Source organism: Wyeomyia smithii, chromosome 2 (assembly GCF_029784165.1).
Source record: "Wyeomyia smithii strain HCP4-BCI-WySm-NY-G18 chromosome 2, ASM2978416v1, whole genome shotgun sequence".
NCBI classification, from domain to species: domain Eukaryota; kingdom Metazoa; phylum Arthropoda; class Insecta; order Diptera; family Culicidae; genus Wyeomyia; species Wyeomyia smithii.
The window spans coordinates 267,939,874-267,951,375 of record NC_073695.1 but is presented as its reverse complement, the minus strand read 5'-3'; the positions used below and the strand labels follow the sequence as shown (position 1 = coordinate 267,951,375).

Genomic DNA, 11,502 nt, shown 5'->3' with positions numbered 1-11,502 from the left:
AGAGCACATTGAGAATATACAAGCCAAGTGCATCAAATATACGAGATGTTCATATCCTCTCATTAACAGGAATTCTAAACTTTGTTTAAAGAACAAACTTTTGATTTACAAACAAATTTTTAGACCAGCAATGCTTTATGCTGTACCGATCTGGTCAAGTTGCTGTTCAACAAGGAAGAAAACGCTCCAAAGGATTCAGAATAAAATTCTGAAAATGATTTTGAAGCGCCCTCCTTGGTTTGGTACACTCGAATTACATAGACTTACTGGTGTTGAACCATTAGAAGCTATGTCAAATAAAATTATTAACAATTTTCGACAAAAATCGTTGCAATCCTCAATTGCTACGATAAGCTCTCTTTATAGCCAATAAGTTAGCAATTAAGTTAGTTGTAAGTTTACTTCCCCTTTTCGACAAGTAGGTTTAAATCCCTACGAATGATAAGTCCTAATTGCGAAAGCAAACAAATCCTAACAATTAAAATTACAAATTTCTAACAGTGTTGAGAAGTCACCATTTGTGATTGGACACACATACTCATTATTTACTAGTATTTATCATAAATACTTAAGCTACTAACAAATCCCCCCTTAAAAAAAAAAACTGTTATATAAAAATCAGGATTCCGTATTAAGCTAAGCAACCCAATAGATTTAGTTCTGCCAAATCAAAGTCATCCATGCAGTGCTTTACCTATTCATGAGTTTGATTACGGACGACGTTTAGCTTTGGTTTTGGTGTCTTCGGAGATACTGAGGATCTGATAAGCATTCTTCATTGAGGTGGCCCATAATCGAACAGTACTTAGGTCTAGTTGCGATCGTGATGACGTTGAATTGCATAGCAATCATAACTGACCTTGATAAATTCCCTTATCAAAAAGATTGGTTTACGTGTTTATCAAATCATTTTATCAAAGTGACGCAGATATGATTGGCAATAATATATGACGAAGATAAAAAATCTGAGAAAAAAAAAACGTTTTCTCTCCGACGGGGAATCGAACCCCGGTCTCCCGCGTGACAGGCGGGGATACTGACCACTATACTATCGAGGACTTGTTTGATGACCTCGCCTCGTAGCAAGCAGCCTAGCTCAGCCGCTCGATGAATACATCGCAGGTTCACGTGACACATTCGAATTGCAAATAAGCAATCAGCCCGTTAGCAATGCGGTACCAACTTCTGTTTTAAATGTTTAAGGTCTGGGTCAAGCTGGAGGTCACATTCAAAAGTTGAAAGAAAAACAAGGAAATTAATATACGCTTCACTTTGGTAACGAAATGCACACCTTTTAATGCTTCGAAATCAATCATGCATCGTCATTTTCTAACATAAAATATCGCTACATTAAATTCTAATCAGACTTAGCAGCTACGGCACTTGATTAAGTTTACGGCGAAACGTTGAACTGCTAGTCTGTGTGAGTGTTAATCATAGCTTTCTCAAAATGTATTGATTGATGAGCGCTCTTCTTCTCACGGGATTCGTTTGTGTGCTGTGCTGCATCCTTGGATACTGGTTTCTTTTTGATATATGCCTGATAGTAAAAATCGAGAAATAGTGCAAACATGAAGAGGTTTTGCGGTAACAGCACAAACAGTGGCCATTTGGGGAATGTACAATTCGGCTGGAAGATAAGCGCAAACCATTGCAGAAAGATGAGCCCGAATTGAATCTGTGGAAGCACAAAATAACATAGCTTAAGCAAGTCGTAACTCGTGTTAGAATCGATGCTTACAATTTGAAGTTGTGTGATATGTTTCTTCCACCATACATTCCCCTTATATTTGGGACTAACTGATGTCAGGAAGTAGTAATAATACATCACAACGTGGACGAAGCTGTTGAGAAATCCCATGAATACCGCGTGACCGCCTGAAAAGTTTTTTTTTTGTAAATCAAACAAAAATCATCGATCACCTCGTTATTACAAACCTGGAAACCACTTGACTCCGCTCCAAGAAAGCATCACCATCCCCGTGTGGTGGTACACGTGAAGAAAGCTAACCTGATTCTGTTTTTTCCGTAACACGAAGAATACTGTATCGAGCAGGTCCATCACCTTAACCAAAAAGTATATGTGACACCGTCGGGCAATCGCTAGGGGCCCTTCATCATAGGAATAGTTGACCGGTTGACAGAGAACATTGTAGTCTCGCATGTATCCCAACCGCCATCCCTTAAATAAAAACATCTGTTATAATAATAATATCATCTAGGCAGCAGCGTTGGGCTTCCTCCAGTTAATTCACTAATTTTGATTCTTAGTGAAACGCTTTTACCTCCACAAAAAGAAACAGGCAAATAAAGACTTGAACCAAATTGTACACACGGATGATCAGATCGATCTTCACTGGTTTTCGGTTCTCCATCCACTTTGGACCCCATTTGAGTACGAACATCAGATAAAATCCTAGCAGTGCCAGACCCGGCCATGGCGTTTCCATCAAAAACCAGTTACTCACGCGAGGATCTAAATGTATAGCGAACAAAAATATGCACTCGAATAAGAAAGGTCACATTAAATATTCACGATCACATTTTCGTACCGCTGACTTCATAGTTCACATAGTTATAGAACGACGCTAAATACCGTAGAACCAACATCTTTGCCAGCTTCTATTGTGGGACCTTACGAGGACGGTTTGGTGCATCCGCATCGACTCGAATCACGTGTAAAACTGGCCACTAAGCTTCCACCGGCCGGCGGTAACTGCGATACCGAAAAAAAATTAAACTGTCGCGTCATTGTGACAACTGTACCACGGACCCGACCGAACGGACGGACGGACGGACGACGGTGACGACGACGACCGCCAGTACTTCTTGATAGTAGGTTAGAGCTGCATTTGTTTCCAGCATTTGAATTTCAGCACAATAGCACCGAACTGTCGATTTGATTCGGCCGGTCATTATTAGGTATGCATTTATGCATCAAGGCAGCGAATTTAAGTAGTTTCTTTGTGTATTTCCTACAGTACACGTTCGCTAAGCTGATGAGCGATGGCGTCGACTCCATATTTCAATTCTATGACCGAACTGTGAAGGAACCACTGTGAACTAGGAAATAACAGTTTCTAAATAGTACTGGGGTACGTATGTACTACAAGTCAGTAGAGCAACAACCTACAGGCTAGAGGAGCTGTACTGAAAAGTAAACCGAAATGTGTTGTTGATGCTAAAGTTCAATAACGATGTTGAAAATTAGTTTATAAACCGTGCATCCTTGATATAGATCAAATTTGGAGAGATTTATTTACTAAAGAGAGTGGAAGCCGGAAAATTCCAAAGGAAAACTTTATTTTGCAACCTTTCAGTAAATAATAGCTAAAAATGATTTAGCTGATTTAGCCGGACATGTCCTGTCCTGGACGTATTCATTTATTTTCAATTTTGTGGTATTTGTCCTGATCTTCTCTAGACATTGAAAATGAGGGAGATTTTGTTTCCTACCAGTTTGTTAATTTTAAAAAGTTAACCTTTGGCCAAAGCTAAAGTGACCATATGCCCCAGATTTCGCGGGTAAGTCCCGCTTTGGCAGACCTTCAATGTATATATTATGTGGTAGAAATTTAAGAAGTAAGAAACATAGTAAAATACGACTTTTATAAAAAGTTTTATATGCACAAGCGCGGGGAATATGTGGCACAGAAAAGAAGGATGAACCACAAAATTCCACAAAAGTTCCAAAATCCGCAAAAAACATGAAAACTCAAAAAAAAACATCGCAAAGTTGTAATTCGCGGAAAGTTTTTTACCCCATAAGTACCCGGGTACCCACAAAATAAAATACTTCTTACTTTTTATTTTTTGATCGATTTTAAATTTTGACCTGTCAAAAGATAAAACGACTTTTGACTTTTAGAATCCAGGACCTATGTGACCTCATCTGATGCCTGTGAATCCGGATTTTCGAGATTATGTTCCGGTGAGACAAATTAGTACAATTGTCAAAACCGAACAACACTGTTATCATAATTCATGAAATCACTCGAGGAATCGATTTTCGATCTTGACCCGTAAAAAGATTGGAAATTTTGTTTATTTTCAGTATACGTGACCTGAAGAGCCGTTGGTTCTCATATGGTTCCGGGATTAGGTTCAAGATCCAAGACAAATTTTAACAATGAGCAATAAAAGCAGACAATGTTGGTATCGAAATTCATGGAATCACTCCTGAAGTTGTCTTCAATCCATTCTGAATCCATCTGCCGAGTTGTCTTTGAAATGGTCACTCTGGGGTAGGTTCAAGGCTTCAAATGGTGAGTTGACAACCTGGCAGGAGCGCCAAATGTTTCTCCGGCCTTCACAAGTTCCTATTTCACATCTCCAAGAGTCATCAGACTGCCAGTTGAAACATGGACACAATTCGTTGGTGTTGCCTGGACAATGTTGACAATCGACAGTAGCTCATTGGGAAGGTGCGACGCGATCGACCATACTTCGGCGGTAGAGTGCTTTGCCAACCCAAGCGTCTGTTCACCAAGATGGTTTGGCTCATAACAGCGTCTGATCTCCATCTAAGGAGCGGACGATCAACGTCCTGGTGTCAGCGTGGGACTCTAAACAGAACTGAGACCCGCCGAGACAGGGGGTTGGGGAAAATCTAATGAGCCGCCCCGCAAAACAACATAAGAGATTATACGAATTAGAACAATTGCCATGGAGAGATAGAAAGTATGGAAAAGCGGGCACCGGGCTGCTACTTTTTACCAGAGTTGTGGCACCACCAGCGAGCTGGGAACCGGCTTCATAGTACTGGGCCAATGCACCAACGCGTGACGGGGTAGCAGCCGATCAACGCAAGGATGTGCAAGTTGAGGATAAAGGGCCGGTTCTTCAACTACAGCATCATCAACGTGCACTGCCCACATGAAGGAAGACCTGACGACGAGAAGGAAGAAGGTAGGACTCAAACTTTCGACGGTGTATAACATCCGCCGAAGGCCGACGCCGCGATCAAGTATCGAGGAACTGCGAAGCGCCGGGGTTGCACAGGAATACGCGCAGCAGCTGGAGACAGCGTTACTCGCGGCAGAGCAGCTTGGCGCAGCTACTCTTGAAGATGGCTGGAAAAGCATCCGATCCGCCAGAGGTAGCACTGGGTACAAAGGCTCTGAATCGTAAAAAAGACTGGTTTGACGGTGAATGCAAACAGTTGAGGAGAAGAACCAGGGGGATCTATCTGTCAAAAATCGTGTAACCAACATATTCGGCAACATGTTGTTTGTTTTGGTTTTTGTTCCTTTTGGTCATGAAATTGATCGATGTGAAATATTATAGAATTGGAATGTTTTTCATCGAAACTCGAGAAACCGCGGAAAACTTTCATGAATATTGTTCAGCTACTCACATTTTTCCCCCATTATTGTTCATAGTTACAAACATCATGGACCAACAAACGTCATGGACCAACAAACGTCATGGACCAACAAACGTCATGGACCAGAGTTGATCTGCGATAACACACACATATATGAAATTTGACAGCAGTGAATCCCCTCTGAGAAGAACGCAGCACGAGCGAGAATACTGCAACACCGTACGAGAGGGAAGTAGAACGGTACCGACAGGCACGGAAGTTCTACGAGAAGCTGAACAGCTCCCGTGAAGGCTACGTGCCGCAAGCCGATATGTGCAGGAGCTTGGACAGCAACGTCCCTACGGACGAGTTTGAGGTGATCGAAAGATGGAAGCAGCACTTCGATGAGTATCGGAACGGCGATGCAGTAGTGCGCGAGGACGGTATGGTACCCAAGCAACAATTGAAACATAATAAAAAAATAAATTGTGATTATTTGTTGCACTAATGAAATTCCGAGGTTTTAAGAAACATTTTTTGTTACTACGATGAAATTGTAATGAGACAAGTAACAACTAAAGTTGCATCGCTGCTTCAAAAATCTTCACACCAACAACGTAATTCGCGAGGTTGGATTTGTTGTTGAAACGTGTAAACGGCATTTGAAAACCTAACCTTCACTGAATAGATGTAGTGAGTGGAGCATATAGGTTGCCAACGTGATGCTTGCACAAAACAAACACACAAAAATGCTTCTAAAAGTTGCTGTCATGTTCTGAAGCCATGTAACAGCAACTTTTGCTCGATCGTTCGCCTTATATTTGTTTTTGAGATGAGGTTATTTACTGCGTTGTAACTTTTGCGTACTTGGACTAGAAGTCGTCCAAAAAGTGTGGGTCTCTAAAGCGAAATGTGATAAATTGGTTTGAATTTCATTATCTGAGGATACTGATGGATTGAAGAAGCAAAATTAAAACTGGTAATGACCATTAGCATGATAAGGGAAGCAATATTCAAAACTGAGCCATGAACTTGCAAGTGTTTCTACAGTAAATGACGTAAATAGTACAAACGAGAATAGTAAATAGAAATTGATAACTGGAGTTGAATCCTCAAATTTCTGGAAATAATCAAAGATAAATCGCTATACAGACAATCTCTTTCCATTCTGATCATTTGCCATTTTACAATCTTACCACAACGCCATGAAGTTTCTATCGCGCCCTAGTTGCTGCTACGATACATCTTCGTAGCTGAAATTTTACCATGCAGCACTTACCATGTTGTTATCAAATTCCATGCATTAGTTCATACACATTGCTGTTTCATTCTTGAAACTTGTGCTGAAACAACGAAAATGTTGCAATTGGCTCCACCTCCTGCGCTTTTTTGTCATTGTATAAGAAACTGAGATGTAACTGCAACTTTATTTCGCATAAGAAATTGTTGCTGTGATGCACAAAGTTCATAATCAAAACAAATTTTGCTGCTTGGGTAATGAGCAGTAGACAACAGGATTCCAGCCTCCGATCTCCTGGAGGTGGAGGAGATTGGCCGGCTGAAAAACAATAAAGCTGCTGGAGTGAACCAACTTTCTAGCGAGCTGTTGAAGTTCGGTGGAGAAACAGTGGCTGGAGCCGTGCACTGGGTCATTGTCAAGACTTGGGAGGAAGAACGAGTACCGGAGGAGTGGATGGGAGGTATTGTGTGTTCCATCCTCGAAAAGAACGACAAGCATGAGTGCTGCAATTACCGGGCAATCACTCTACTGAACGCCTCCTACAAGGTACTCTCCCAAATACTCAGCCGTCGACTATCACCATTTACGAAGCAGTTCGTGAGGCAGTACCAGGCTAGATTCATGGATGCCCGCCCCATCACGGATCAGATATTCGCGGTTCGGTAGGTTATTCAGAAATGCCGCGGATACAACATACGCACACACCATCTATTCATCGATTTCAAATCGACATACGACACAATCGATCGATACCAGCTATGATAAATTATGCACCACTACGGATTTCCGGACAAACTAACGCGGTTGGTCAAAGCGACAATGGATCGAGTGATGTATGTATATTGCCCTGGAAGGTGTCATTAGACGAGCGGGGATTAACATGAGTGGCACGATACTCCAAAAGTCGGTTCAACTTCTTGGCGCCGACGATATCGACATTGTGGTCATCAATGCATCGAAGACGAAGTACTTGAAAGGAAAGGGTTCACGAGAAGACGGCGCTAACCTCCCACCTCACGATCAAAATGAAATCGAGGTGGTCGATGAATTTGTGTACCTGGACTCACTGGTAACTGCCGACAACCAGCAGAGAAATTCAACGGCGCATAATTGCAGGGAATCGTGCATACTTCTGTCTCCGGAGGATGCTCCGATCGAGTAAAATTTGCTACCGCACCAAGTTAACCATCTACAAGACGCTGATCAAATCGGTAGTCTTCTACGACGGGACGGGACGTGCAGAAGGTGAATGAACCACGAATTGCAGGAGCTGCTTGGGGAGCCATTTATCGTCCACTCCGCCACGAATGGCAGGTCACGGTAAGCTGGGCATGTCGTAAGGATGTCAGACGACAACCCGGTAAAGATGATTCTTAAAACCAATCCATGGAATATGACCTAAGGACCCTACACAGACTGCAGAGTTGGCGAACTGCAGCCATGCATAGAGTGGAATGAAGACGACTCTTACGTTCAGTAAAGCCCTCACCACACACTTTATCCCCGAGTACTGTAAAATAAATTACCAAGATTTCAACAGCTAAGATGTCGGTAAAAACCTCGGTAGTACATCAAAACACCGAGATTCTGTAAAAGCAAAAATCTTAAACCTGTCAACTTTCACGAGATTCTTGGTAATGTTTTGCCGAGATACTCGGAAATTTTTACTGTCAAGAACTTCGGTAAAATTAACTGAGATACGTAAATATTATGCGATTTTTTTTTTCAGATAACCCAGAATATGAAAAAATATACAAATTATTTTTATTAATGACTAAGTCAACTGATTCAACTAACCAGCTTGTTGAAAACTGGAGAGTTGTATTGCTTCCAGGAAATAAAGTAACATCTATCACTCTGAAACTTCCATCCTGCGAAGCGATATGGTAACCTACAAAATTGAATGGAGAAAGAATTATTCGTTTTCTTCAAATATTCTTTTCAGCAAAAAAAACGAGATCTGAGAGAAAATAGTGTATACTCACTCAATATTTTAGTTAATCTGAACATTGCAGATTTCTCCATAGTAATAGTCAGCCGGAAAACCTACCTCTTTTCTTTCTAAACGGAAACACGGGAAAAACTGTTACTGAAGCCCACGTTATTTTGACAGTTCCGTTTTTCGGGAAAATTTACGGTTATCCGGTAAACACGTTCAGTTTCCGATTTCTCAGTAATTTTGTCACCGAACAACGGTAAACTATAATGTTTTCAAGAAGTTCGGTATTTTACTTTACCGAGAAAACATTACGCAGTTAAGTGTGCACGGCTTAGGACTGTTTGAAAAGGTGAGTAAGGAGCAGGTTCCACATATGACAACCAGCATGTTTTATAAAATTCTCAGCAATATGTATGTCAAAATTAATGAAATCACGCGAAAGTTGATTTACATCCGTTTTAAGTCCGTCTGATGAGTTGTCCCCGAAATAATCGTACCGGAGCAGATTCCAGTGGGACCCAATATGGCCGAAAGGGATTCGTGGTAATATTTTACCGGGACATTCATGAGATAATTCCGAAACTTGTTTTAATATGCTGAACACTCGAAAATTCCAACTATCCAAATTCACTGAAATTCACTAAAAACCCGAGAGTTGTGTTACTTTCAGCACACATCAACATCCATTATTTCGCTTTCGCAACATCACATCCTGCGAAGCGACAGCTAGCTGGTCGATAACCTACAAAACTGAGTATAGCAGCTAGCTGGCATCTCTATCTTATTTGCTTTGCTCCGTTAGGAGCTAACATCACTGCGGATCCGCAATTTGCGGGCCCCATCGACAGATGCTATGTTATGCGTATGAAAAGTGGCGGTGATATGCTATCTCGTTTACACACACGCTGAGATGTTAGTCCTCGAAACATGGCGGGATGCCAGCTAGCTGGAGTATAGAGGAAGAAAACATCGGTTTTCTATTGATGTAGTACAAAATGTTTCGATAAGCACTGTATTGTAAATAATACATCTGTCAAAATTATGCTTTATCCTCGGCTTCACCCAGGGGCCTATAAACGTCAACATTTTGCCTACCAATCATATATTCATCACGGCGATGATATTTCATTTCAAATACTTACAAAACTTATCTTATTCCCTACACTTTTCACTTTTTAATTCTATCACTTTTCACTTGCAAATACGTATTTCAGCACTGACATAGTGCCTTCGTCAGTGCTTATTTGGACTGTGGAGAAAATAGCGAAACCCCAAGAATTTTATACCTAAGTTTTTTGGGAATTTTGAATGGTCTTCATAAAAATATCCAGTTCACTTTGGAAATTGAACAAAACAACAGGCTTCCATTTTTAGATGTAGTCGTTGTTAAAAACTCCAACCACTTTGAATTCGAAATCTTTAGGAAACCCACACATACTAAGCGGGTAATACCTAACACTTCTAACCACTCCTCCCAGCATAAAATAGCTTCTTTCCACCATATGATCCACCGTATGGAATCTTTGCCTCTCAGTAATGAAGGTAAGAAAAACGAAATGGAATATATTTTTGATATTGGTGAGCAGAATGGATATAACAGAAGAACCATACAAGCCATTTATGGCAAAAAGAAACGAATCCAACATAGGAAATCTCACACAACACTCACTCCGCTAACAGAAGATCGGAAAAGAGTAGTGGTTGAATATGACGTCAGTTTCACTCGTCAACTTCGTAAAAAATTTAGAAAATTTGGTATCGATATTATCTACAGTAGTAGAAATAATCAAATGAAAACAAAGTTGGGGTCTACTAAAGACACTATTGACAAATTACATAGGGCGGGTGTTTATAAAGTTGCATGTCCACATTGTGATAAAGTTTACATTGGCCAAACAAAAAGAAATTTAGACATCCGGTTTAAGGAACATACTTCAGAACTTGTAAAGGCTAAGAAAGACTCAGAAAAAGGAATAACTCACCATTTCAGATCCAAAATAGCCGAACATATATTTCATGAAGATCACGCTATGACTACCGACAACATTAGTCTAGTTCGATCAGTAACATTCCCTTGGAAATTAGATGTCGCAGAAAGTTTAGAAATTTTCAAACAAAACCCAGCTACCCTCCTTAACAGAGATCAGGGTGATCATTTCTCTTGGCTTTTTAAATTTCTACCGAAAACTCCCCGACAAGGCATGGATCACCAGGCCGCACATTTCTCTACCTAACTCAAGTTGTTTACGTTTTCTGAGTTAAAATTTGCCCCAGTCGTTTACCTAATTAGGTATAAAATTCTTGGGGTTTTGCTATTTTCTCCAAATCCAAATAAGCTATTTTCTCCAAATCCAAATCTCCAGTCCAAATAAGCACTGACGAAGGCACTATGTCAGTGCCGAAATACGTATTTGGAAGTGAAAAGTGAAAAGTGATAGAATTAAATAGTGAAAGTGAATAAAAAGTGAAAAGTGTAGTGAAAATTTTTCTATCAAGACGCTCGAACATAAGTGAATAAATTATCTTATTCATTGAAAGTGCACATTTTACTGAAAACAAATGTTGAGCTCTTGTTTTTTCATCTAAAACGACATTAACTCGAGAATAAGTCTACCGAAAAAATGAAACGTTTACTCTATTTCACTTGTTTTAGGGCAAACCAACCAAAAAGTGGGTACCAGAAACGCTGGTACCAGAATCAATGAGTGGTAGATGGAAAATGTATGGAGTTTGACAGCCACAAGAGCCCCCTGGCTTCACCCGACTGCAGAGCTGCCAACTGCTGAAGCCGGGAGATTTTGTGTTGTTTCTTTAGCAGCAGCTCTTTGCCTCGCGTTCGATCGATCCGGCAACCGGGGGGCTGCTGTTATTGCTCAGGAAATGCGTGTAATTGCTTACAAAATACATTATGCATGAGAAGTGATCGGATAGAAACAGGCGTACACTAGTTACTGAAAGTAAATCAAGTTTTATTTTTTATCCAGGGTTTGTTTCGTGCTTCGCACATTGAAACCATCA

General features: G+C 40.6%; 1 protein-coding gene and 1 non-coding gene across 2 annotated transcripts; both read right to left on the bottom strand.

Annotated features, from left to right (window-relative positions):
- Positions 1–986: 986 nt before the first annotated feature.
- Trnad-guc (transfer RNA aspartic acid (anticodon GUC)) lies at positions 987–1,058 on the bottom strand. Its single transcript has one exon. It is a non-coding gene; the product is annotated as a tRNA-Asp (tRNA).
- Positions 1,059–1,255: 197 nt separating this feature from the next.
- Positions 1,256–2,836, bottom strand: LOC129722987 (elongation of very long chain fatty acids protein 7-like). Its single transcript, XM_055676891.1, has 5 exons — positions 2,553–2,836; positions 2,286–2,476; positions 1,939–2,182; positions 1,742–1,878; positions 1,256–1,678 (listed from the first exon to the last, which is right to left on the bottom strand). Exons 1-5 carry the CDS (start codon positions 2,608–2,610, stop codon positions 1,415–1,417), a joined length of 894 nt encoding a protein of 297 aa, XP_055532866.1. The 5' UTR covers positions 2,611–2,836; the 3' UTR covers positions 1,256–1,414.
- Between the last annotated feature and the right edge of the window lie 8,666 nt (positions 2,837–11,502).